Raw genomic sequence first — 25,664 nt, forward strand, 5'->3', positions numbered from 1 at the left:
GTTTTTTTGTATGTATTCTAAGGCTGTGCACATATTTCCTGCATGCCCTTGCTGAATTTGAAGAAAAAAAGAGAAATAAATACGTAAGCTTATTTCAAACCTGCAAAAATAGTAAACCTAGAAATGGCTTAAGACTTTTGCACTGTAAGGTATATAAATATATCTGTATTTAAATAAATCGAGACAACATATCCCAATTTCATCCCTGTAGGTATATCTGGTGCATTTCTTTCTAATTGGGACACTCACACCATGGACTTTTATGGTGGTGCCAATGGGTGAATATGTACAAATATAATAAATGACTATTACCATCCCTATTCTGTGGACACCGGAACAAAGTGTCACAAATGAATCACATTAACCTTCTCCAAAATGTTAATTAGGATTGAAACTTCATTAACCTTCTTGGTTTACTGAAAGCACTGGAATTTTATAAAATATACTTTTAACTCTCAGTATGCACACACAAGCTGAGGGAGTTTATATTAAACCCACATTATACCATGACTAATTAATGTATCTCATACAAAATATGAGAAACAAATCATGCAAACCACTTGACACAAATAACATACATATTTAATGATGAATGAACTGAAAAACATTATAATAACCTACCATATCTTAATTGTGCAGCAGTTGGTGGAGCAATATCCAGCTGCCCTGAAAAGAAGCAGAAAAATACATGTTAAATATCTCTGCATCTCTTCTGCCCTGCTGTTTTATTGAAGTGAAAGTCACCACAAAATGTCACTTTTTAATTATCAGAGGCTATCAGGGAGAGCGAGTGCAAAGGAGAAGATAATAGAGACGTAAGGAGGGATAAAAGGAAGACAGAGTGTGGAGCTTCTCTGTTGCTTCCTTCCCTGAGCGAGACCCGGCAGACACAGATGAGGCCAAAGGTGACGTCAGGAAAAGATAATGCATTTGCCAGTCAGGCCTCAGAGGAGCTCCAGCAGCACAAGGATTATAATTAGTGTCTCAGTGAGAAAACTTTCCCAAGATATAACCACTTTTTATTTGGACATCAAAGGGGGAAGCAAACCGAGCCCAGAGCGAACACACACAGACCTCCAGTAAAACAACGTATTGGTTTTAAGGGTGAAAAACAGGAGACGAGATAATTTCTTCACCAGGTTGCATTAAATTGGATTTATTTTGCTGACATCTGTGGAAAAGGTAGCTCCTATAATGAAGTCTACTGTTCTATGAGCTGAGGGTATTATTGCTGTACTGTAGCACAAACAAGGCTGGAGTAGTTTCCTAGTTTTGTCTTACTAATAGTGAGGGTGGCTGAAACCTCAAATTATATCCCCACTCAGCACCTGTGGGCGAATTACATAGATTTTTATTTCAGAGTGATTTATCTTAACCCTAAACCTTAGCTAGGGTCGAGCATTTTGGTCAACACCATATTGTGAGTGGGCTCCCTGTTGTCAGGGTTCAACACATGACTGACCCCCCACATACAGAAAATCCCTTCATATTTCCTCAAATAAAGCCAGGAGTTATTTACAGGTCAGGTCTCTTATCATAGCCGGGGGTGAGGATGCCATGAACTAATAAAAGCTTGCCCCTCAAATAAAGGCTAGTAAAAAAAAAAAAAAGATATATGACAGGCGTTAGAAGATAGTCTTCTAGTTTGGCCAGTTTAATTCAATATGTTGAATATAATCCGGCTATTTTCAAATGACTTTTTGGTCATGTTATTACTTACTGGTCTCTGCATGTGTGTCTTTTCAGCAAAATTGTTATTTGTAGAAAAATACAAGTGCTACAGGAAGACTATGTTCACACAGTAGGAGCCCCATTCTACCCACTGAATTGCTAGTTTTTTTATTTGGAACCAGTTAAGGAAGCTCTACATTTGTAGCGAAATTAACTGCAGTACATTACAAATATGAGCAGATCAAAATAAGGTTTCGCACTAAATATAATAATGGATTCGATTTCTATAGCGCTTTTCAAGGCATCCAAAGTGCCTTACATTATTGATCCATTATTCATTCGCTCTCACACTGACACTCTGGTGGTGGTAAACTACTTTTTTAGCCACAGTGACAGAAGCATGGCTGCCAATTCACACCACGCCCCTCCGACCACCACCACACATTCATACACCAGTGTGTGAAGTGTCTTGCCCAAGGACACAACAGCACATGACTAGGGCAGAGCAGGATTCGAACCACCAACCCTTCAGTTATTGGACGACCTGCTCTACTTCCTGAGCCATGGCCGTTTCTACTTAATAAACAGAGCAAATTAGCAATAAAGGCCTGGTACCAGCTGAGAGAAACGAAGATTATGGCCACTAACTGAGGAAATACAGTAAGAATAAATCACATATTTCTTAGAGAATGTTAAGTCACTACAGTCATAACATACTGTATGTCATATAATCTTGCAAACTGCAAGAAAGCCATAAAATTCTGTCTTTTTCCTTCCACCCTCTCTGCTTTCTCCACACATTTACACATCCATCTCCCCTTGTGGGAACAGGTGTCACATTACCAGCTCCATACAACAGTCTTCAGTTCAGCCTTAGTCTCATGTTGCTGAAACAATAAGGTATAAACCATTCACCTCAGTACAGACACTTATCTGCACGTCAGTAAAAAAAAAAAAAACTGCTGGTATGCTCATTTAAGCACTAACAGACACCATGCATAACCATATCTGTGCATCAGTTCCATGGTTTTGGCTCACTGGCATAGCATTCTGGGATACTTCAGGTGCCAAAGGTAACCTTCACATGTGCTTGGGTGCTTATATTCACTTTATGTTGTGTTGGGGGAAGGTGTTATCTTGGAAATTGAATCGACTGTAGTGTTTGTATTGTAAAAGTAGGAGAGGCACTGAAGCATGAAACATTAATGTTATTAGAATCGCCACTTTCTCTTGCTGCAACAAACCAAAATGTGCGAGTAAGGTCTACCGCCTCCAGCTAAAATCCTGTTTGTTTATAGACCATTCTCTGTTGTCTACCTCCCCGTTCCCCATGCGCATTGTAAAACAGTTGATCTCATTTCACATGCTATAGACAAATATCTCCACCACAAAAGCTTCAAACATCTGAGTATGCAATAGTTAGAAACTGGCAGAGATTCAGACTCCATCCACACAGGATTGATAACTTCAGCAATTAAATGCCAAGCACATTTCCTACCACAGCTCACTCTTTTGGGGGTTGTTATAGGATTTAATTAAAGGCTCTCAATGATCGGCTTATTCTCAGAGATCCAATACCAACTACTATGAACCAACAATCACCATCAATCAACTGCAGCTTCTGTCTTTTCACTGTACAAAGCCGATGCTGAATCAGTCTCAGCTGTAATATATCTGTAAGCGTCTCAGAACTTGATAGCTTGTCAACCCTTATAAATGTCAACCATTACCAGAAGCACACACACAGCGTAAAGTGTTATCTTTGGATTAATTTAGGAGTCTAGTCCATGTAATTTGGTTTATCCTCATTACTTCCTGAATCTATTGCAACAGGTTTATAACAACACCCATGATGAATGATGTAACAACCCCTCGGCCACACCTTTAGACAGTTATTGCTGCCCTCTAGAACTGTGCAATACATCGTTTGAGCATAGTCATCGCAATGTACGTGTACGCAATAGTCACATCGCAGGTCCTGTGATGTAGGAAGCAAATGAACTCAACATGTTCTCAAGTAATTTCAAGGGTACCTGACACACACTGTGCACAGTGATCCATCAATCACAGTCGTTCTTAATCAGTTTGGAGTGAGTCGCTGGTAACAACATTGAAAAATGAGCAACGAACAAGAGAAAATCACTGTAAATGAAGACTTGGTGCCAAAAAGAAAAGCAACGTCAGTTATCAGGAATTATTTCGGCTACAAGAAGGACGATACCTGTTGCCACAACAAGAGGTAACACAACTAATTAGTTTGACCATTTACGTCGATACCACACAGCTATTATATCCTCCTGAGTATTTTTTCATATTGCAATAAATATTGCATGGTTAAAAAAAATCGCAATGTCAGTTTTTTACAATATCGTGCAGCCCTACTGCCCTCACCTATGCCTCTGTTGCTCACTATCCCCTTGCTTCATCTGTGCTAACTTCTCCCACCAGCCACCATAATCATGCACCGACTCTGAAAAACGTGAAAAATGTAGGTCAACATTGCCATTCAAATTTGATGCATCAACCCTGACTTGACCTCAAAAATTACGGTCAAGGTTGACGCCCAAGCAACTCATCCAAGAACTTCCCAAGTTGTGCGCAAATACAAAGCATGATGGAAAATTAACAATTTTGTGAAGAGTAATTGTGTTGACACCGTTGTCAAAAGCCAAATTTGATGCATTGACCTTGAAAATGAAGGTTAAGGTCAATGTCTAATTGCTCCAAGAGCGTCCCAAGTTGAACCTACATACCAAACATGAAGGAGATAAACACCAATGGACAGACGAACACTGCAGTTCGATGACTGTGGGGTGAAAAATGAGAGGGGACAATAACAACTCATTTCAAGTTCTTGAATATTTTTACAGAAACTTTAGAAAAATAACTTCATGACCCATCGGACTAAGCTGACGGATGATACAGCACAAGCTCTCATCATTCTATAGTCCTAATCTGTCCCACTGTCATATGGAAATAAGTATGAAATGCATCTTTGTGGCCCGAATTCATAAACCTGCTCCTGCAAACATTTTTCCATCATTTAAAAAGAATGAGGCCAAATGGAAATGCAGCTGAGTCACAGTGTCATCACTAGTCACATGAAAAAAGCTATTAGCAAGAAACAGAAGCCCTTGAAATGTTTCTCTCTCAGTCCAGTAGGCTTCATCTAGCCTTTTATTAAATGTGTGATGGCTGACATGAGTGTCTATGGGCAACAGAATTTCCCTGCCATCAAGTATTGATTGCACAGTGGTTTTTAAAGCCCCCCGAGCTGCCGTCTCCAGAGAACACAATCACAGTAGACAGGACTGGTGAAAACATTTAATGGGCTGTGATAAGTAGCTAACCATGAGCATGATTAAACAGTAGAGCAGCCATGTTTTAGTCTTCTACAGGCTTTTCTTGTCTTGTTTCCTTCCACTGTAGAGTCAACCACACAGCCCTCATCTGTCATGTCATGTTTACAGATAAACACAAGTGAGATCTGTCACTATTTTAGACACAAATCTAGTCTGGTAATCGTTAAGTCAGCTAGAAAATTACAGTAGTAGGCTAGATCCATCATAAAATGAACCATGAAATCGAAAAATACTTGCTTAAAATGCTGACGATTTTGTGAATAAAACCCTAAAAGCTGCTCCTGCCATTAAATATTTCACTTCTGCATTTTGATGATGCATTCCTCTGATAGCCCATATGTTGCACTTAACTCATTTTATTGGTGAAACTCTAAACCTACTGAGACACTTAATGTAAAAGGCTCAGTGCAAGAACCTCTCATTTACAGACTGCTTTCAGTTTCCATATATGATTCATAGACAAGGATGTTTGAAACACTCAAAACATGGCTTAAAACTGCAGATGTTAGCTAGCTTTCATGCAACCCATCTGCCTAAATAATACACTAGAGTGAGCGCACCAAAAGCTGTGTTTAGCCATCCATTTTTTATATTGCTCATTTAGCCTTGCTTGTGTGTTGCTGTCAAATAGTGCTAAAAGAAGTGGTGGATAAAATGAAAAGCTATGTTTTAATTCTAGTGTATCCCTCTAATTTACTACCCTCCACTGACCCTCGAGCCAAAAATGTACTGGCACAAAAACTGCTGTAAAATCATCATATATCAATATTTTTTAAGCATAAATATCTCAAACTACTTCAGCTCTCCTCAAAACTACCAAATGTTGAACTTCAGGGTTTCAATTCCTTGTGGGAAAAGACTGTATGAAGGTGAGAAAAATTGGCAAAAATATTCTAAATATAGCCTGCATATACATGAATGTTAATTTTTTGCAAAAGCAGTGCAAACACACATATTAACCCTTTCAGAACTTCAATGTTTCTGCATAAGTTATAACTGCATAACAACTTTTGATTCAGTCATAGAGGGAATGCACATACGTCACTTCCTCCCTGGGCCACACCCCTCTAAGTCTGACTGAGTGGCAAAAACAAACCGGCTCAACGTCACGGAGTATAGCAGTAACTACAGCCAGACCGGGAAAAATGTGGAATATAACATGAAATTAAAGACAATTGGACTCGACACGGATCCATACAAGCTACCAAACAACAAGTGGTCTACGAACATTGATATGTGGCCGGAAATCACGTATCTTGACATTTATATGAACCTGATTTAAACGCCGGGAAAATACCCAATGCAAAGGCTGAAAGCATACAAAAGACAAAGAGTTGTTGACATCTTCCTCATCATTACTTAGAGGATTACAGCTGGTGAGTGCTTTCAGTTCAACATACTGTTGTTTTTGAGGTTTTATGTCAGTGCAGATGTATTTTCTTGGCAGTGATTGCCAAGGTAAAGGCCCAGCAGTAGTGCTCACAGTTCACTACTGATTTACTGTAGTTGAACCCTTAGTATTGACCCAAGTGAGTGTGTGATCTACTGGTACTGTGGAGATTTAAGTAGAGTTAACACCAAATACTTGCTACAACACAGCTACAACAGTTTTGTGCTAGAGTACCCCCTTATTTGGAAAACTAGGTTAGCCTCAGTTTAACCTAGTTCACACATCATGTAGAGCACAAGGTTCAGAATCACACAAATGAAGACAAAAATGTTTCAGTTATGAAATATAGAATTAAATGACAGATGCTAACATTAAGAGCTTTACTAAGAAGTAACGTTAGCCAAAACGATATGTAATTTAAGGTATGATTTTACGCACAAACACAGCATAAATTAACGTTACTTAACACGAAATGGCAACCACAAATCCAGGTTTCGTTGCCTGGATTCCAGTTATTTCTATGAATTGCAGCGATCCATCTGCTTCTTCTGTCTTTGGCTTTAGGTAGCCGCTAAAACGATAGCTCCGAGTGCTTTTTAAACCTATTTGTGCAATCAATGGCACAACAGCTCTTCTCCATTTTTTAGATTGTTCTAAAGTTTTCGCAGTGTTCAAGCCAAAGCCGCTACTCATCTCCCTCTTTTTGCCACTCAGTGGACGGAACCGCGGTGACTTCCACTAGCAGTGACGTCACGTGCATACCCTCTATAGATGCCCCTGAACTATTCACACACTCAGGACATTCAGACACTGATCACCTCCAACTGTCAGTTATTGACGTTGTAGCATTTTTACAAACCATGCAGAAGATAGAGTTGGACTCAGAATGTGGGTAATGTTACGCTTTAACAGTCTGGTTATGTCATTTAATGTTTCACTACCTCATTTAGCAGCTTAAGTGTCACACTTAGCAACTCCTAAATTTTCAGTCTATGATTCATAGCCAGTGTTAGATAGCTTTAAGGGAAACCTGGCTAAATAATACACAACAATCACCCCCTTCAAACTCATTTTTTCCACTGTTGGTTAGGTTTAACCATCCAGTTTGCTATTTTGTTGATGCAGCCTTACTCATATGTCGCTATCCAATTGTGCTTGAAAATGTAATCAAAGGTAAACTTTTGAATGTTTGTTTAAAAGAAGAAAAAAACCCCAAAACAATCCTTTCTTTGTTCAGCCATGACAAATGCTTATTCACAATTTCTCGTGCTCATACAGTATGAAATTGAAGTGTGAAGCAGGTTTTGTAAAGTGAAGACAATTTTGTGAAGTAAAGCCAAGTTTTCTCTCTGCAAAAAAAGTGTTAAGACAACGAACAGATAACCACACAGATGTTCCTGGCTAAAATACCCTGCCTGGTCATTCTGAGTTTAATCCTATGACATAAAAATAATGAATCGAAGTAATATAATTTTTGTAAATTCAGGTGTTGATGGTACAGAAGAGCAGAAACATGAACATTTGCAGGGTATTTCTTCATTCAAGGACTGTGCGGCAATGCAGTGTAACCCAGTTTCTGTGTGTCTTGGCTTTTGAGTTCAATAGGAAACATCCGTGTTTTCCCCTCAGGATTTATCGATTTGTTCAGTGGCACCACTTGTCACATCCAAAGGATTCTCATTATCAGAGTGTAGTTTCAATAGAATAGACCTGTGGGTGCAGATGAATGGGTTGGGAGTTGCAGACATGTGTTCATGTATTTCATTCAATCTATGTCACCTTATTAACATTTCCTGCAGGGGTTTACACTAGATGAGACCAAGCGAGTGTGTGTGGGATCAATTTAAATGAGCACAAGACAAGTTAAAAAAAAAAAAAAGAGCACAATAGGAACAATAGGAGTCTGGGGCCATAAATCAACAGCACAGCTACAGCTATGATTTATGAAATTCCTCAAAACTCAGCATATAGGCCAGACACTGACCAGGATACTCATTAGTGAAAAAGGAAATGAGAGCAAATGGTAGCCTAACTTTTGGAGCTTCAAGTTTTGCAAAATTTGAGAGAATTTAACAGAGTATGATTACATTGTACACAGACCTTTGAGGCAGTATAGGATGGAAAAAAACAATTCCATACAATGTGTTTTTTTCTGTGCAATTTGGATAAACCCAGATTATTTCTTGTTTAGTAGAAGACATTGTATGAATTCACACAAAAGCAAATAACGTCTTAAGAAATTCCCTTTACTCCTTCCCATTTCAGAATATAGCAAGGACGTTAATTAAAAACATGACGACTTAAATCTTACAGAAGAGCAACATTTGAAAAGACTGATGGATAACAAGCATCACAAAGACAATGTATTTTACTTCAGATTGTTGTGAAATGTTTCTGCAAAAAGTGCTATATAAATAAACTTATTATTAAACTTTATTAATAAGGAGCATTTTCCTGTCATTCTTCTATTATCTGTAAATGGTTAACCTGCTCTTGGTCTCAGAACTGGGGGATGATGTCAGTAAATTTGAGTAAAATACAGACTATGTTTATACTGAATCACATGAAAGACATGGGGAGGTAATTTCCAGATCATTAAAGGTCCACAGGTTATACTAGTACTACGCAAAAAGGGCTTTAGTGTGACAGTTGTGTCCTGACCCAGATGAGCTGTCCATTTCACTCAAGTCTATTTTTATATTTAATACAGATGGGAGTAGACCAGAGTATTATCTAGAGAAGGTAACAAGCATATGTGCCATAATACATCTTTGCTTCTAAAAGATCATCTGAAGAGAAAACCTAGACTGGAGGACTTCTGAATGTCATATTACAATTTAAAATACTCAACTGGAGGAAAATAATGAGTCTGTTTCAGTCAATGCAAAAATAGACAGTCAGTAGCCAGTAGAACGAGACAAAAGAGAAGACAAACACAAACCGCTGAGGTATAACTTGAAGTCGAAGAGTAGAGTCATGCTTCGGAAACATTTTCCTGCAGGTTCAGTTAAAGGATAGATCTGTTCCCTGAGTGCCAATTAGGCAGCTGTAGAGGAACTGAAACCAAACAAGACAAAAAACAACCACAAATCCTTGAAACACTCCCCTGACGAACGACAAACCACAAGGCGCAGGAAGGAAGTGGTCTTGTTTCCTATCCGAGCAGCCAGAGGGAACTAAGTACAAAGTAAAGAGGAACAAGGGAAATCATTTTAATTGAGCTGAAGATTAAACACTATGGACCGTTTACTTTACCTTTACCTATAGCGAGATGCTTGATTTCCAACACTTTCAACATCCTGCAATACATCTTCCACACCCATATATGTGAAACCTCATCCCACTTTCATGTCATGATGCTGAGGATTAGGTATGCACCAGACTCTTCCATCTAATAAGCAACTGCATTCAGAGCTCTCTGTGGAAATCTGCAGCCCTAATGCTGACAGTCCTGGCACAGATAAGGAACAGGTTTTCTACCTTCTACGCACATTAATTACAGATAATCACATGCACTTCGGTGTCAGTTAGTCTCTGATCAGACAGGCAGAATTAGACTCCCTCCACAACTTATGCACATGCACAGGTGTTGATATTTATTCCAGCCAAATTAGTTGTGTAGTCGCCATCTTTGTAACTAATGCTTGTTACTTCTGTTTGGTATTTGGTACTTCTGTTTGGGATTCTTTTGCAATGGAAGAGAAGAGCTGTACAAATATTTTTCATTTTAAGAAGTTGTATAAGGAAAGAATAGAGAGGCTTTATAAAAGCATGAAATGAAACAATTTTACTTATGGATTTTGGATTAGTTTTATTTGCACTGACTATTATGTAAACTGTTTACTGTAATAGCTGTAATGACAATGTATCTAATATAAGCAGATGTTTGAAGAAAGAGGCAGGTATTATAAGTTTTCTTCATCCTGCTCCTTTCCAATCATTTAGATTGGAATGAATAAATAAAATGAAATGAAGTTTAAGATATAGTCAGACCTTTAGGACTGTCTTCATTAGATGAGCTGTGGGTACAGAGGCCACTGCCGTCAGCACCATAATACTAATATTACTTTCTGAATGAATAAACAGAAAGTAATATTAAAATCAGCCAAAATGACACTTGAAACATCAGTACTGGCCTAGAATTTGGCAATCGTTGCATCCATTGTTTTTTTTTTAATTATTATTTTCACATCATAACTCAATAATAAACTGCAGTAATGCTAACCACAAAGCACCCAAAGACACTGGAACTAAGGATGAAAGATTCCAATCTGGCCAGTTTGATTGCTGTTGATGGTGGTTAATTATGCTGTGAGCCGATCACCGATGTCATTGAACCTTCTGCTAATGTTTACTAGAGTTCATTTTGTGGTTCTGCAGAGTAGATTTCTTGGCTGTGATGTGACAGATTACTGAAATGTTTGATTTTGGCCTTTAGTTTTGAAAGAAGAATGAAAAAAGCAAACAGATTGACCATAGAGCTGCAGAAAATTAACCTCAAACTGTTAGTTGTCTCATAAAACGATCATATAGTTAATGTTGGATCTTCTCAAGTTGTGTCATTATGTGCTTGTCTATGGCTAAAACAATCATCATCAAAGAGTTGGTCTTATTGTTATGAAACCTACAGTTTTCACACAAGTTATTTATTCTGCAAACTGATTCTATTCACACACATCTGAATTAGATATGCAGGTACCAGGCATAGGTGAGCCCCACTTTTGAGTCCATTCTTAGGTTCATGCACCTTTTCTATATGGTCCACAACTTCTTACTGTCTAAAGCAGCAAAGTGACAGTGACAAACTACACTGTATCAGAAACCAGCAGCTGGTGTTCGGCCAGGGTTAGCTAAGTCTCATTACACCAACCATTTTTCAGCCATGGCCTGAGATGACTCTTTATTTTTATCATACAGTATATGTGGGTACAGGTCAGACTTTGCACTTGAGTTGCTGCAAAAGCCAAATATGGTGAGTGATATGTACTGTTCTGTGCTGAAATTTAATCGATGAAAATACATCACTGAATTTAATTAATTACCTCACAAAAAACAAGACAATCCAGTCCCTTAACTCTATATATCATACCTATCATGCTGAAAGTAATTCCACTATTGTGAATGCTAATGTTGTAAATAAATGCACTGATGCTTACAACTTGCTCCTAGGATTTGAAGTCACTAGTGAAGAAGTGGATCTGAGAACAGTTTCAATGCTATAAATTGTAGCTCTGGGATTATGGGAATTGTTTTCACTCCCCCAATGCTAATTTCAACCTAATTTGTTTCAGGCAGAAATCATGAAATCATGAGATCGCGTACACTGACAGTCAATGAAAATACATCACCTTGAAGGTTTTAATGCTATTTTTCTGTATTTCTTATGACAAAAAAAAAAACAATTAAACAACATTTTGACAAGGTTCTTTCTATAGAAGTTGTGGCTTGATGGAGTTAGATTAATCTGGTAATTGTGGATTGATTACAACCAAAGTGGCGTGCTCATGTCTCTCTAGGATGCACCACCCTAAGTCATGCCAAGTGTGTGGTGACTTTCCTCACGCATTAGGTGTGGCATAATTAAATTTCAGTGTACTTTACATTGTTTTTGGTTTTGGCTTTATATAGAGGACACCTGTAAAGAGATAACCAGTTCTTAATTTACAACCCAATGACAAGTCTGAACAATGGGAAGCTTTTGACATTTGAGGAACACAAAATTAAGTGTGAATAATCAAATAATTGCATCTAAATGTAATTAATACAACAAAATGAATGCAATATACAGTTAAAAAAAAAAAAAAAGCCCAGGCATGTCAAAATTAAAATCAAGTGATGCTTTTTAATTGACTGTCAGTGTATAACAGTTTTATGTTATTCTATAAGCTGCAAATAAACCTTAATGTTAGTAAAGGGCTATGAGAAGTGTTACAAAAAATAAAATTATGAATTTCTCTGAATCTGAACATTGTTGGAAATATTTTATAAAACCTACGTATGGGTCAACAAATATGCCCTGACATTTTCTTGACATTTTAATGCTGAAATGTTATATATTGTAGGTGCCACTAATTTCCAACTTGAACTCATACTAATTAATACAAAACACTGAGGACTGCAGAGTAATACTAACTACCTCTAGCCTTGTGGGGCTGCAGTGGTATCAGCAGCATGGTGACTGTATCAAGGTCAGGTTCTGCTGCCTCAGAGGTACTCAGGTACATACCAAGGGGAAAACAAGGTATGTGTAGTGTGTAATATACTACATCTATGAGTGAGAGGGGGAAGGACAGGAGGGATGAGAGGTGAAGACACCACAGAGAAGATGTAATCAAAGAATAAGGAGTGAAAAGGTGACCAAATCTGACTGTGTGCACCTTTCAGAGGTTGCAGTGTCCTTTAACAAAAAATAAAAAACGATCTCTGTCTGAGGTTCACACCCTCATGATCGAATGGACGGCCTCACAACAACAACAACCACCACCACCTTGAATATCAAACACTTCCTGCTGTGCATGATAATAATATTACCTTGGCTACTGAGGCGTCTGTTTAATTTGATTCACAACTGGATCCATCTGTTTCACAAGAAAGACGGACCATATGCGTCGATTTTCTTTATACGTAATCTGAATTTAATAGTTACATTTGGTGTTTTATTAACAATTTGAAGATAATCCTACATATAAAGCTTCATTTATTTGTCCATGTTTACTATAATTGGCTGGAATTAATTCCCTAAAAGTGTCCAAACCAGGATAGCAAATGTTAAAATAAAGGCTTTAATGTTGGCAAAAAAATGACTTGACTCTCCTTTGTATAAGTTCTAAGTTGCTGAGGGAAGAGGATTTTCATGAGCCACGCATAATCATGAAATTATAATGCCTTAGTCACTCTAAATAGTTAATGTTTCTTCGAATTCAACATCAAGTCCAAAAAAGTTGGAATATTGTGTAAAATGTAAATAAAAACAGAATCATAAACCCATTTTTTTCACATTGGAACAGAAAAATATGTAAAAGTTAAAGTTATAGTTAAAGTTATACTGAGCAAACTCACCATTTAAGAAAGAAAAATCGGTAATTTTCAATTTGATGTCAGTAACACATCTCCAAAAAGTTGGCATCGGGCAACAAAAAAAGTAAGTGGTACTAAAAAGAAACAGTTGGAGGTCATGATTACGTACAAAAGCAGCATCTCAGACGAAAAAATGAGCAAAGGGGTACAAATTATGTTTGCTCCTGGAGGGTTCTGTTGGGTTTCTGTAAATTGGCTTAGAGTCTGGTTTCGACCAACTCGATATGTAAAGTGTCATGAGATAACTTTTGTTATGATTTGGCGCTATATAAATAAAATCTGATTGATTGAGTGATTGACATTGTGGAACAACTTCCAAATAATGTTCCTCAACGTAAACTTTTTAACATATTGAATATCTCATAATCTATATTACATAATATATTCAAAAGACTGACAGAAGCTGGTAGAATATCTGAGCACAAGGGACAAAGGGAAAATCAATTTGAATAAAATGATTGGATTCCTGTGATCTTCAGGCCCTCAGGCAGCACTGCATGAAGACCAGATATGACTCAGGCTCAGGAACACTTACAGAAATCAAATGTCTGTGAATATAAATGCTGTGTTGTCAAAAAAATGCAGGTTTAAAGCTCAATCATGCAAAGAAGACTGAATGGAGGAAGAAGAGTTGAAGAGAATACAGAAACGACACTGTTTTCTCCAAGTCAAATCTCAGAGGGGTTGAGGCAAAGTGGAAAACTATTCTATGGTCAGATTTATCAAAATGTAAAAGCCTTTTTTGGAAACCATGAACGCTGAATCCTCCAGACAAAAGAGGAGAGAGACCATCTGGCTTGTTATCAGTGATCATTTCAACACACTGCATCTGTGGCAGTATGGGGCTCCATTGGTATCTATGAAATGGGCAGCTTTCACGTCTGCTAAGGCACTAGCACTGTTGGAACGTCTATATATGCTTTTAAAGAAAGATTCTCCCACCCAGATGACATCTTTTTCATGAATTTCTTGTATATTTCAAGAAGACAATACTGAACTACATATTGCATCTCTTAGAACAGCTTCATAATAGAGGAGAACTAGCCCACCCACAGTCCAAACCCTTCATCCACTGAAAACATTTGTCTCAACATGAAATGAAAAATACAACAAAGAAGACCCAGCTACAGTCCTACATCAAACAAGAAAGGGACAACATTCCTCTGCTAAGACTCCACCAAATGGTCTCCTCAGCTCCAAGTGTTTATGGGCTGTTGTGATAAGAATGGATGCTACACAGTGGTAAACACAGTCCTTGTGTTACTACCACCAGACCTTATTTTTTCTTAGAATGATTCATTTACTTAACATTTAATGTAAATTTGAATAAAAAGTGTTAGAGATTTTCAAGTTAATACATTCTGTTTCTATTTACATTTTACTATGGCTGTCAAAATTAACATTAATGCAGATTAATCCATCATCATGATTAATATGATTAAAAATTATAATGCAATTAACCCATCTGCAGCAGAATGACTCTGAATGTCTCTGCCAATGCATTTGCGGCAGTTTGTCCAAGTAGAGTTAGCGTTAGCATGTGCAAATAGGGAGTTGATCCAGTAGTGACAGGCAGCAGAACCAACCCATAAAGACTGAAGACACTAAACAGCACGTTGGCCCTCTGGAGGGAAAAATGAGGACAAAAAAAACAAGATGAAACAGTTGTTTCAAGTTGTTTTGTTGAAACTGTTGAAGGTGCTTAATAAACATGTTAAGTGCATATATATTCTATTCTTTCTTGAGTCTGTTTGCTCATGCAAAACAAGATTAATATAGATTAAAAATGAATATTTAATTGTGATTAATCGAAATTAATCCACAGTAACCCTGTGATTGATCTGATTAATAATTCTAACAGCTTCATATTTTACATAACGTCCCAACTGTTTTCAGAATTGGGTTTCTACTTCATCCAACTTCTCTGCTGGCAGGTTTCATTTAATTCTGGGAAGGGTTGAGAGGTTTAATATCAACTACAGTTTAGAAACTTTCCATTGATAAGTACTTGGGGCTGAAAATCCACTTGGCACACTGACACTGATCAGTTATTAATGGGTTCAACTCTGTGGCTGGCAGCAAACTGCACTCAATAAATGCACACTGTGTTTTCTGACAGTCTGTGTGATTGATGAAAGGTTTTCTGTACATAAATTACCAGATGAATGCCACAACCAAAATGGCATCTACAAAGTAATAGAATCAACACAAAGGCTTGTAATTACTTGGAGTACTGCAGTGCATATTAGCATCATAACACAGACTTTAGAGGAAAGGTGAGGCTTCTGCTTTTCTAGAGGACTGTAAGAGGGGGGAACATGATTAAAATGCTTGCGTCACAGTGGGGTAAATGTCACCACAGATTGGCGTCATGCAGCAGTGTCTGTGATTGAATGTGGTGAGGCAGCAGGGAGAAATGAGAAGGTGCTCGCTTCTCTGTTATGTCAGACAAGAAATGCAAATGGCAGTGAGAAGATATCACTTCCTCCTGGACAGAAAAGGCAGAATAAAAGATCAGTGTGTGCTGCAAAAGCCGAATTTGATAATAGGATAGAAATCATCATGATAAAGGAATGATTAAGAGTGAGAAAAATTAATGTCTTTCTCTTGCAAATAGTTGGATGACTATTACGAATGGAATGCCTTGTGAGAGGTGACATTTTAGATTTGCATGATTTCTGCAGCCAGCTGGGTCACTGAGGTGGCAAACAAAACAAAGTCATTAAGAGGAAAAAGACGTCTCATTTCCTAGGGCTGCTGACACTCCCTCTCCTCTTTTGCATCTCCAATAACTCACTCTCCTCCATCCTGTGAGCCATGAAGGCAAACTGGCTCTGTCTCATCTCCTCTTACATCCTCTTTAACCCCAGGCCTGTGGGAAAACAGCGCTGATGTAGTGGATGTCACTGAGTCATTCAGGACCTTGACACGGCGCTGTGCAGAGGTCCAGATGGGTTAGGAGGAGAGGGCTCACACATTTGCCTCTGCATCTATCTTTTACGTCTCTTTATTCATCTGGAATCCCACGTTTGGACTTCCCCTGAGTGACTTGTGTGAGGAGTAGGGTTTCTACTATTAAAAAAAATGGTTAGAGTGCATTTTAATGTGCTTTATATTCTCTAAATATATCTTCATTGGAATCAAATATCTATATTTAGTACCGGATGTGGCCAGATTACCAAATGAAATGCTATTTAAACACAGGGTTTCTCAACCTTTTTTGAATAAAGTGCCTCCTGCCGTCCCCCTATCCTGGAAAAAAATTTGGAAGGGGGGGGTTACATTATCCTAACAGTAACGTGATGAACCTGTATGTGGATGACGTGGTGGTATATAGCTCTGTAGTTAAAGCACCCTTCAACTCATCATTTTCCACCACAAATTTGCAACTGGGGTGGGGGTGGAAATGCCTCTATCTATCCTTAAGCCAAGGGGGTGGGGGGGTGGGGTTAAATGTGTCTCTGTTATACATTGGAGCTTACACAGGGTGTTTACGCAGGGCTACTACCCCCATTGAGAAACACTATAATAGTCCAACCGCTTGCATTTCGACTACCACTACCATCGACAACCACTGATTTAACAAACAATGCAGATTACGCTACAGCTCAACTGACTGACCTGATCAGCTGATGGCCAATTACTAGGTTCCATATTAGGTCTTTTGTAGTCATGGGTATTGTTATTTAATTTAACTGATCACCTCAGTGTCTTTCTCTGTGGAGTAATATTCCACCCACAAAACCATCTGACTGATTACATGTCACAAGTAATAATGCTGGTCTGCAGTTTTTTGGGAAATTATCTGCTTCAGAGACGTCATTTGTTTTCCAGTTACCAAAGGACTTGAAAAACATGTAACAAAAGTGATGGCTGACTAATGTTTTCAAGATGCATGATGAAGAGTTACATGTCTCCTTAGGTTTATGTACATTTATACAACAGATTTATAAATCTCCTGCTAGGATAAATGTGAGAAATGAATGTAGATCTTGTAGCTCAGAGACAAACATTTATTTTGAACAACCATTCTCTCATGAATAAATAGTATTTCACATTTTGACCCAATATTTTGTTGAAAAATTGACTTAATTTTCTTTTATCAGTGACATAATCGAGTTAAGCTTCACTACATTTATTCCTTAAGTATTTTGCTTTCAGAACAGTGCAGTCTATAAACACTGAAATGAGAAAACAACAGTTATTGATTTAAGTTATTAATAATCCTACCAGTTCAGTGTGAAACCAGACAATAAACTGTGTTGAAATGTGTAATGGTAATTTTACACATATTCTATATTACATACAAGATTGGTTGAACTCTGTATTATGTGAGACTGGGTTTTATTCCTGTTAGACAAATGGTTGTTTTGTACTCTGTGTTTGGTCTGTTTGGTCAAGGACACATGAACACTTGTGTTTGGTAAGAGGTGCTTTCTCACAGAAGTTTCTCAAAGAAGTTATCTCTTCCTGTACTCCCAGACATTCCAGCCTTGCACAGACTTTTTTTATTAGTTTCAGATAAGAGACAATGACAGACTGCAATCTTTGTAAACTTCTGCAGGCAGCTTTTGCCTCTGTATGATCTGTACCTTGGAGCTCCAATTAAAATACACAGAAAGACACTGATTGTCTACTGACCATTTTTTATTCTGAGGACGAATGAGCAGAGTATTTTTTTCCACAACAAAATGTTACTGAGTTGTAGTTTAATTGACGTGACAGTCAGCTTAAGTCGGGTATACACTGTGATACTTTATTCTGTCCAAGTGAAAAATGAGAAAATGGATCAATATCTTTAATCGTGGATAAAAAATGGCCAATTACAGAGGTTCAGAGACAGTCCTAGACATGGCCTTGCAGCCAAGGACAGTGTCAGAAATGTAGTTTGACCATCTCACAGCATAATTGCTGCTGTGACCTATATTGACTTAAATGAAAGAGATTCAACATGAAATGATGCAGTGATAAACGAAATAGCCTATCTGTCACATTTTCGCTGAAACTGCTAAACATTAAGCTTTCTTAACAACATTAGCATCCCAGGTCCACACTCTTCTCTTCCCACTGATATCTTTAGATTATTTCTGTTCACATAAATATAATTTTTTTAAGACTGCTAGCATTAGCTTAGTCTAATTCTTTACTAGTGCAGCAGCACTGACAGACATTGCACTGAGTGTTTAATTTTTGCACATTTACCTTAGAATCAGTAGGTTTAGGCTTAATCACAACACAGTTTGTGTACATGTCTCACCCTAGTTTAGCCTACATTCTTGTTGCACAGTGTGGCTGCCATTAAACTTTATCTTTATAGTCTGCAGGAGCCTTGCAAGCATATGGATTCCCAATAACAGTTAGCAGTCTTGTTGATTACTAACAATGTCAATGAATACCGACGCTGTAAACAAACATCTGTCAACCACTAAATTACAACATGAACGTCTCTAATGACATTAATGGTCATTTAAGAGGCTGGAAATACCGGTCATGATTAATGAGCGCAACTAGTGCAAACTAACGCTATGTTCAAACTGCAGGTCTTTATGCTCAATTATGATATTTTGCTGAAATGTGTTTTTTGAGTGTAATTATTCACATTACATTGCAAATGTGAAGCCATCAGACTCATGAAGTGACCGGCATGCGCAGAAGAAAATGTAACGTCACACACAGCATACTGTTCACTGAATTAAATATGGTTCTTGCCAGGTCCCGCCTCCTCCAGCACAGAACTGTGACTTGTCTGTCTCATTTCAATTGAATAAAAGTCGAATGAAATGCAACATGACTGTTCAGACTAAAGACAGATTACAAAACATCAGGTATGCATCGGGCGGCAGACAGACGGACGCCATCTCCGCTGAAATCTCGCTCCATCATGTCAGCTAGTGATGCAAAGTCAGAATTGCCCATTTCTTCTAAACTGCCCCTCTTCAGATCCATTTATTTTATTGAATTTCTCTGCAGAATTTATTTAGTTCTACTACATAAATGTCATTGCCTGTACTGTATCTCCAATGGTACAGTAAATCAGTCATTAAGGAATATGACACGCTTTTTTCATGAAGTATATAAACAATATCTATAGACCCTATTGAAAGAGAAATTCAGGTTCTCAGGAAAATCACCGCTTATCAATCAATTGTTAATCGATCGATAAGGTCAACCAACTAAAAATTAATGGATTAATCGATAATTTGCATCCCTAGTATGTATCTGACTTAGGACCACATACAAAAGTGGCATGGGTTCAATTTGAAAAAAAAATCTAATTTGTGCTGTTCAGACTTTCATAAAAGAAATCTGATATGGGTCAATAATGACAAAAAGTCAGATCTGGGTCACTTTTACCTGCAGTGTGGACGTATCATTGCAGTACAGAGAATGCTCTCAGTGGGCACAGCCACAACCAGTGAGGACAAACTGCACTGCTGTGTCAGAAAACTCAACCCAGAGCAGTCACACCTTTCAGCAAAACCTGCATATAAAAAAATACAGCTTTTGCTTCAGTTGTCCTGCAGCTCCCGGGTGGAATAATGATGGATGATGATAAACATACCAGAAATATCTGTCTGAGCCAAGCAGGTGAGTGAGAGAGTCAACGGACCGGTGCAGTTATCACTGATTCAGCTACTCTGCAGCCTGCATGTACAGAAGGTAAGAGGACGCCTGAGGGTTTTTATGACATGAAGGTGAAGGTGAGGGTTTCACTGAGCTCCAGCCAGGCAGGCCCCATGAGTCGCTGTCCTCTGCATAGTCCCCTCAGTGCGCTTGTTCTCACATTTTTGCCTCAAGATGCTCCATAGCTACGAATCCAGTGTGTTGTATGCCTCTCTCTGCAACCTCAGTGTCTGATATAAAAACCTCATGAAGGATTTAACAGTGCATTTTACACAAGGTTTCCACAGCAGAATATTTTGTGACCCCCAAGCACAAGGCTCACCCCATGTGGCGAGGATGCAATCAGACACCAGTGGAAGGAAAATAACGATATATGATTAGCTTCACTGAGTGTGAAAGATCTCACTGAAACGCCAAATAATGATGGGTCAACCGGCACGAACCTCTAAATCATTTTTCTGACAATTTCCCGGCAGAGAAGTACTGCAAATCAAGCAATCACAAAGCGAGTGTATTGTTTCTCTGGGTATTGCGGGAAATGATTTGGTATCTGGAACAAAGACGCGGTAATTGAAATTAAATCACCGCCATAGTTATTATTCAGGAGAAGTATAACTGAGGGGCACAGAGGTAAATTACTGATTCTTTCCTTATAAATAGGAAAAGGTCAACACTGTCCAGACTCCCCTCGCTCGGTTACTGTATATGTTTGTTTTTCTGCATCAAAATTCATCTAAGAGAGGAAGTCTGATTCCGGCAGACAGGGCCGACGTGACATTTCACCTTGAATGCAACTAAAAAACAACTGTAGATTTTCAAGAAGCCTCTCTTGACAAGATAACAGCCTCAAAGTAAAACTGCCCGTAAGACTTCAGGTGGGAAAGAGGCCTCTAAAAACAGAAATCCAATCATGTGTCCAACAGGGATGAGACATTTAAAGCCTCGCTGTCACTAACTGGGGGGTCTGGTCTTAAGTTTAGTTTGTCCTGTACTTTCAGCATCACATATGCAGAGTACAGCGCAGAATACGTTCCACATTCAACAGCCTGATGCGATATGCTGTAAAGGCATGTGCCATTGCGGTCAGTTCATTAGTATCGTGCAGAAGTCTTCAAGAGTCAGCACTCCTGTCCAGATTCGGCCCACACAATTAATGCTGGTTTATGCTTTTTCACAGATTAAAACATTGAGAATTTTTACTGAACATGTAAATATTCCCAGTTTTAAAGAAACATGTTTTAGTTTGACATAACTAAACCTAATCTTTCATCTGTAGTCCTATAGTCAGCACAAACAATAGATTTTTTTTTTTTTTTTACATGAGATTAAAAAATGTGGTTTCAATGAAAGTCAATGAGGCATTTTTTGCTACAAGGGTCCTGCACTGCACAAAAACTAGTAATGCAATTCAATCAGTGTTATTGTTAATCTTTGACATGTCTGAAACTCTGATGTATAAAACAGTGCTGCATTCTTCCATCATGTATTATATAGGACATATCTGATATTTATTGTTTTGTTTTGTTTCATGTTTTTCATGTATTCATAGTGCGATTTAAAGGGTTGAACTCAATGGGTTTATGCTTATCTGTGAGTAATTGTACAGGTAAGTTCCTCTAAAGAAATTTTAGTTTTCCCTTTGAGTATAGAGGATATTTTAATGAACTGAGACACTCTTCAGTCCTTTTTTCCCACCCTTTAAATACCAGTTTGAGTATTGATTGTATTATTAAAACACACTAAATATGAGATACTAATTATACAATACATGGTGGAGGGATGTGGCATTGTTTCCTATCAGAGTCTTGGATGTTTGAAAGATAAACAATAACATCCTGTTCATTGCATTATAGTATTTTTTTCCATGAGATTAAAAACCATGATGAAAGACAATGAGGTATTTTTTGCCACGAGTACAATATAATACAATACAAATGCAATGAAATCAGTGTTACTGTTAAATCTTCGACTAGTCCAAGACAGTGATTTACCCTCCTGAGACCCAGGAAAATAAAAGTTTTAGGTTTTTTTACATTAAACAATTGTCTTGATTAGACACTGCATAATGCAACTGTTTTTTTAAGATGCATTTTTTTTCTATTTCTATTTATCTATGTATATTTCAATAGAATGTCCTTTGCAATGGACAGTATATTTTTTTAAAGTAAAGCTGTGGAACTTTTGTCTACTACAGAGGACAAAAATGCATTGCTGGGAGGGTAAAACATCGCTGCATCCCTCCATCATACATTATATGGAAAATATCTCAGTTTTTCATTGTTATTAATAAGAGTGACATCATGTATTTAAACTGGCATTTAAATGGTTAAGTCTAATCACTGTAAAGGTGAGTTCCCTTAAAGCCCAGGTGTCAAACATGCAACCCAGGGGCCAAATCCAGCCCGCCAAAGGGTCCAGTCCAGCCCTTGGAATGAAGTTGTGAAATGCAAAAATTACACTAAAATATTAACAATTCTTTTAGCTCAGGTTTCACATTCAGACCAATTCAATCTCAAGTGGGCAGGACCAGTAAAATATTATCATAATAGCATATAAATAATGACAACTCCAATTTTTTTCTCTTAGTAAATGGTAATATTTTCATGGATTTACACTAAAACAAAGTATAATTTTACAAAAAATGTGAATAACCTGAACAAATCTGAAAAACCTGAAATGTCTTACGGGAAGTAAGTACAATGTTAACAATATTCTGCCTGATTTTAAATGTTTTGTGTATTTGTAGACCTGCTGTGATCTTTAAGTTATAATGAACATGTGGAAATGATAAACTGAAGCAGAATATTGTTAAAATTACACTTTTTTTTTTAGTTTGTTCATGTTATTCACATTGTCTGAAAGGACAGTTTGTAGATGAAAAAATTTTGTTTAATTTTACTTTTTTCACTCTAAAACATTGAGAAAATTTTGGAGTTGACATTATTTATATATTATAATGTTATTATTTCACTGGTTCGGCCCACTGCAGATCATATTTAGCTGAATGTGGCCCCTGAACTAACATGAATTTGACACCCCTAACTTTAAGACATTTTAGTTCTACTTCATTAGTGGATTTTTGTTGTTGTTGTTGTTGTTTTTTCAGAGTGCGTTACATTAATTGAGTAAAACAGACGTTTTCAGAATCACAGCGATATAATTTATTACACACGGTTGGATAATGGTTGTTATGTCTTATTTTAACTGATAAAATAACACTCTCCTCTCACCGTGGGGACGGTTGAGGATGCGCGTGCTCGCTGTTGTTTAAGGTGAAAAGCTTCTCCGTGGGCAGTGACAGGTGTGGACTTTAAGTGGGATAGGAAGCATTACCTGTCACACGGTGAACCCACGAAGACCACAAACTGACGTTACCGGAGCGCACGGGAGTAAAATTAATTGATGGTTAATTAGCTTGGATCTAGGCACTACTTTCATACACGGTAAAGTATCCATCCGCCAGTTTAGGACCTCAATAGAATTACATAGTCGACTTTGCTATGCCTGTTTAAAAAACATGCAATGGCAATAAAATAAACATTTAGTGTCTTGTTTTTGTCAAAATCTTCACAGTCCGAAGCCTCTTGACCAACTTTAGTTTAGTAGATAAATGCTAAGGGTGTACCGAGGGGAAGAATCCCTCAACTCTTAAGTACTAGTATGAAGGGATTTAGAGACAGGGATTATTTAGATGGATAGTGATATTTAAAGATAACCTATAGGTAAAGAACCAACTACAGTCGTGGAAAAAATTATTAGACCATCAAAAGTCATCAGAAACAATGGTTATGCAAGCACATACTAACTCCTGTGTGTATCATGTGACTAAAACAGACAAAATAAAACACTGAATGCCTAAAAGCACTGCTTTTTGCAGAACAATGTCATAGCAATTGATGTAAGAACTGAAGTGATTTTGGTTATTATCAAGAAAACCACAGAAAATGGATAGATATCAGCTCTGAAAAAATATGTAATGGCAATAAAATAAATATTTAGTGTCTTGTTTTTGTCAAAATCTTCGCAGTCTGGACCGAAGCCTCTTGACCAGCTTTAGTTTAGTAGATAAATGCTAAGGGTCTACCGAGGGGAAGAATCACTCAACTCTTAAGTACTAGTATAAAGGGATTTAGAGACAGGGATTATTTAGATGGATAGTGATATTTAAAGATAACCTGTAGGGCTGATGGGAGTCTATTTCATCAGATACTAGGGTGAATAAAGCTTCTCTCACTTCTCCACAACCCTGTAGTTTGTCTTTTATCCATAATCTTGAGCCCCAGAAGAGTTAGAAGTGTATATGGAAAATGCAAATTAAGGAAACAACTCAGTTAAGACTAAAATATTCACTGCAGGCAGTAAAAACACAACATATTTCATGTTTTGTCTGGCCATCCCTCATTCAGACTTGCAGCTTGATAGGAAAAAACATTTCAAAGAGAAATTTGAGATGAATAATAGGGATGAAAATTGAGGATTATAATCAGGATTTGGTAAAAGCAGCAAAGATGGACCAAGCATCACCAGTTTGTCTACAGATTAAAAAAAAAAAAAAGAAAAAAATGTATAGATATTTTATTTACCCATTCATACATGGTGTTTTTGAAGCTTCAGTTAAAAATAGAATATTTGCAATAATTATTCAAAGTGCAAAACCAGAATTACTTTGTGGATTGTTCAATTAATTAATATTTTTTCTACTTTATTAGATAATTGGTATTGCCCCTTACAGGTAACATCCATTGCAGTTACACTTTAGATTAAGTTTTCCTAAATAAATTATGTGTTATCTTTATGGAAAGAGCTATAATGCTAAAAAAAAAAAAAAAAAAAAAAATATATATATATATATATATATATATATATATATATATATATATATATATATATATATATATGTTAATCACTAAAGTTGTGTTTAAGCAAACAGTTGACTGTAATATATGTGTGCCACTAAAAATAATCCAGTTGGAGACGTTATTTGTTTGGAAGTAATGATCCTACTCAGTTTTATGGTAATTCATGCACGATAAAGTTAATGTTCAAAAAGAATGATCCTCAAAGAATAATGAGAAGAGTTTGGGATATTTTCTACACTGCAGACCAGAATTAAAAGATGGATTCTGAATATATTTAACTGTACAAAGAGCAGCACTTCAAGCTTAAGATGAACATCAAGAAGCACCACATCCAGAGCTGTCAGTCATCAACAGCTGATAGAACCACATGGACATGTGGGCTCAGGATCACTGTGGCTTCCTTTGTCAGACACTACAAAACAGCCACAGCCAAAAATACCAGTTAAAACTGCACTGTGCCAAAACAAAGCCTAATGATGAATGTGTCCAGAAGCTTCATGGCCTGGTCTGGGCCCTGAGGCATCTGGACTGGACCATCAAAATGTGGATGGAAATATGGATTGTGATCATAGTTTTTTTTTTTGTTTTGTTTTTTTGGGAGGGGGGATTGTTTTAAAAGAAATAGGACACTGTGCTCAGGACTAAAGATGTAAAGAACCAACTACACTTGCAGAAAAAATT

General features: G+C 37.4%; 1 protein-coding gene across 1 annotated transcript in view; it reads right to left on the reverse strand.

Moving 5' to 3' along the window:
- The window catches only part of LOC115435291 (transmembrane protein 65-like), a 64,618-nt gene that overhangs the window by 30,955 nt on the left and 7,999 nt on the right, over window positions 1-25,664 (reverse strand). The window contains exon 3 of the mRNA XM_030157602.1: window positions 622-666. Within this exon, the coding sequence (XP_030013462.1) occupies window positions 622-666 (45 nt within the window). The remainder of the gene's footprint in view (window positions 1-621; window positions 667-25,664) is intronic.

This window comes from Sphaeramia orbicularis, chromosome 16 (assembly GCF_902148855.1).
Source record: "Sphaeramia orbicularis chromosome 16, fSphaOr1.1, whole genome shotgun sequence".
In the NCBI taxonomy this organism is placed as follows: Eukaryota; Metazoa; Chordata; class Actinopteri; order Kurtiformes; family Apogonidae; genus Sphaeramia; species Sphaeramia orbicularis.